The 2,139-nt window shown below is 37.9% G+C and overlaps 1 protein-coding gene across 1 annotated transcript; it reads right to left on the bottom strand.

The window, feature by feature from the left end:
* Positions 1 to 762: 762 nt before the first annotated feature.
* Positions 763 to 1,692, bottom strand: LOC309805255 (olfactory receptor 1f45-like; the record flags this gene model as incomplete). Its single annotated transcript, XM_082623188.1, is given in 2 exon segments — positions 763 to 1,428; positions 1,432 to 1,692. Coding segments are annotated over 2 exon segments (927 nt in total).
* Between the last annotated feature and the right edge of the window lie 447 nt (positions 1,693 to 2,139).

Raw genomic sequence — 2,139 nt, 5'->3', positions numbered from 1 at the left:
TCCTAAGTTGTTATAGGAACTCTGGGCAGTTTAGCATTAAGGGAACCTCTGCTTCTCTTAGCCCATCTAAATTTGAAGGGATACCGAGATTTATATGAGGAATTCTAGCTACTGTCTGAGGCTCGTCACCCTCTGATACCCATCCCTGACACCCATGCCAGGCAATAAACCACCAAGAAGTTAGATTGGTTGTGGGGGAAGAAGAATAGTGCAGGGCTAGGTTCTGAGCTGTGAGAGGAGAGGGTAGGCATTGAGCCTAAGACAGAGGAAAAGTTAATTAATTCAGTAATGACCAAAGACCCTGAAAGTAACAGCACCATTTGTAACCAATAATTGCTCATTGTACAGCCCTGGAAAAGGTAACTTTTCTGTGACTCAGTAAATTGGGGATAATTTAACATCTCCTAATGTGAGGCCATAGAGGACAGGTGACACTGAGGAGAGCCAACTCTAAAGTTTTCTGAAATTCTCAGACCATATAGTAGCCACTGTCTCATAGGGTTGCTGGAGCCAATCCTGTCTTTTCCTGAATTTTTGTTGTCTGTAAAATAAGTGTTTTTAAATCACACCTTTTTATACATAACTAATGGTTTTATGACTTATGAGCACCTATCAGCCTCATATTTAAAAGCATGACCATGATCACATATCATTAATTACAGGAATAGTCATGGGTAAATTTACACCTATAGGGACTCAGTTTCTTGGTCTGTAAAATGAAAAAAATGTATGCTATCAAGAGTCCTCTCAGTTCTAAAAGTTTTAAATTATAGAATATGAAATTAGTTTCCTTAAAGCTCCCTTCATGTCATGATTTCTCAAGCTGTAGATGAAGAGATTGATGAGAGGAGTCACCACTGTGAAGATGACAATAGTCACCACATCTTGCACTGAGTACGAGGATGAAGGGTGCTTATAGTCCCCCAGGATTGCCCCATAGAACAGGGAGACCACAGTGAGGTGGGATCCACACGTGGACAGGGCTTTCCTTATTCCATGGGCAGATGGCAACTTCAGTACATTAGAGAAGATGGAATCATATAAAATGATGATACATGTAAATGGTGTCATAAATACCAGTTCACCCACAGTGAATACCATCAGGTCATTGATAAAGGTATTCAAACAAGAGAGTTTTAGAATAGGATAAGGGTCACAGAAAAAGTTATACACAGCATTGTTGGAACAAAATGTGAGTTGCACCATAAGAAGAGTGTGTAAGAGACCATGCAGATTTATACTGAGCCAAGATGCAGCCACCAGAAGGACACAGAGTTTGGGCCTCATGATCATGGTGTAGTGGAGTGGGCAACAGATGGCAGTATAATCATCATAGGCCATCACACTCAGGAGGAACCCATCTATGTTGATGAAAATGATGAAGAAGTAGATCTGGGTCGTACATTCCATGTAAGAGATAGACTTGCTTCACAGTATGTGATTCACCAGCTTCTTGGGGATTGTTACTGATGAAAAGCAGATGTTGACACAGGAGAGGTTGGCCAAGAATAAGGACATGGGTGTTTGGAGATGACTGTCACAGCTGATAGCCAAGACAATGAGAAAGTTCCCAATGAGGGTGACCAGGTACATCCACAAGAACAGCCCAAAGAGAACCTCCTCCTGCTCTGACTGCCCAGAGAGTCCCAGGAGAATGAATTCTGTGACTCCAGTCTGGTTGTCTCTGCCCATGTCTGCAGGGGAGAAGATGTGGTCAAAAGTAAAAGGAAATATTTATTTAATTAGGCTCCATATATTGTTTACAGATTACAAGTTTTTAATGATACCAGATCCAAAATGTATTTCTTAATTAATAACACTTCAAATATAAAAGTAGATGAGATTGATAATGTCATCACTGGAGCAAATTTTTTATGATACTGTTTTGTCATTGAGAATTAATTCACATTAGATAATTCTATGAAGCGAGTTTTAATGAAATAAATAGCTGTTTAATTATCTTTGATTTCATGCAGCTTAATTCATACTTCAATAACATTTAATGAATATCTGGTATATACAAGTTATTTTCACATACACAATCTCTTTTAATCCATATCATCCATATATATATATATATATATATATATACATATATATATATATATGTGTATATATATATATATATATATATATATA

Source organism: Mesoplodon mirus, assembly GCF_964341445.2.
Source record: "Mesoplodon mirus genome assembly, chromosome: 5".
In the NCBI taxonomy this organism is placed as follows: Eukaryota; Metazoa; Chordata; class Mammalia; order Artiodactyla; family Ziphiidae; genus Mesoplodon; species Mesoplodon mirus.
This window is presented reverse-complemented; position numbering and strand designations above follow the sequence as displayed.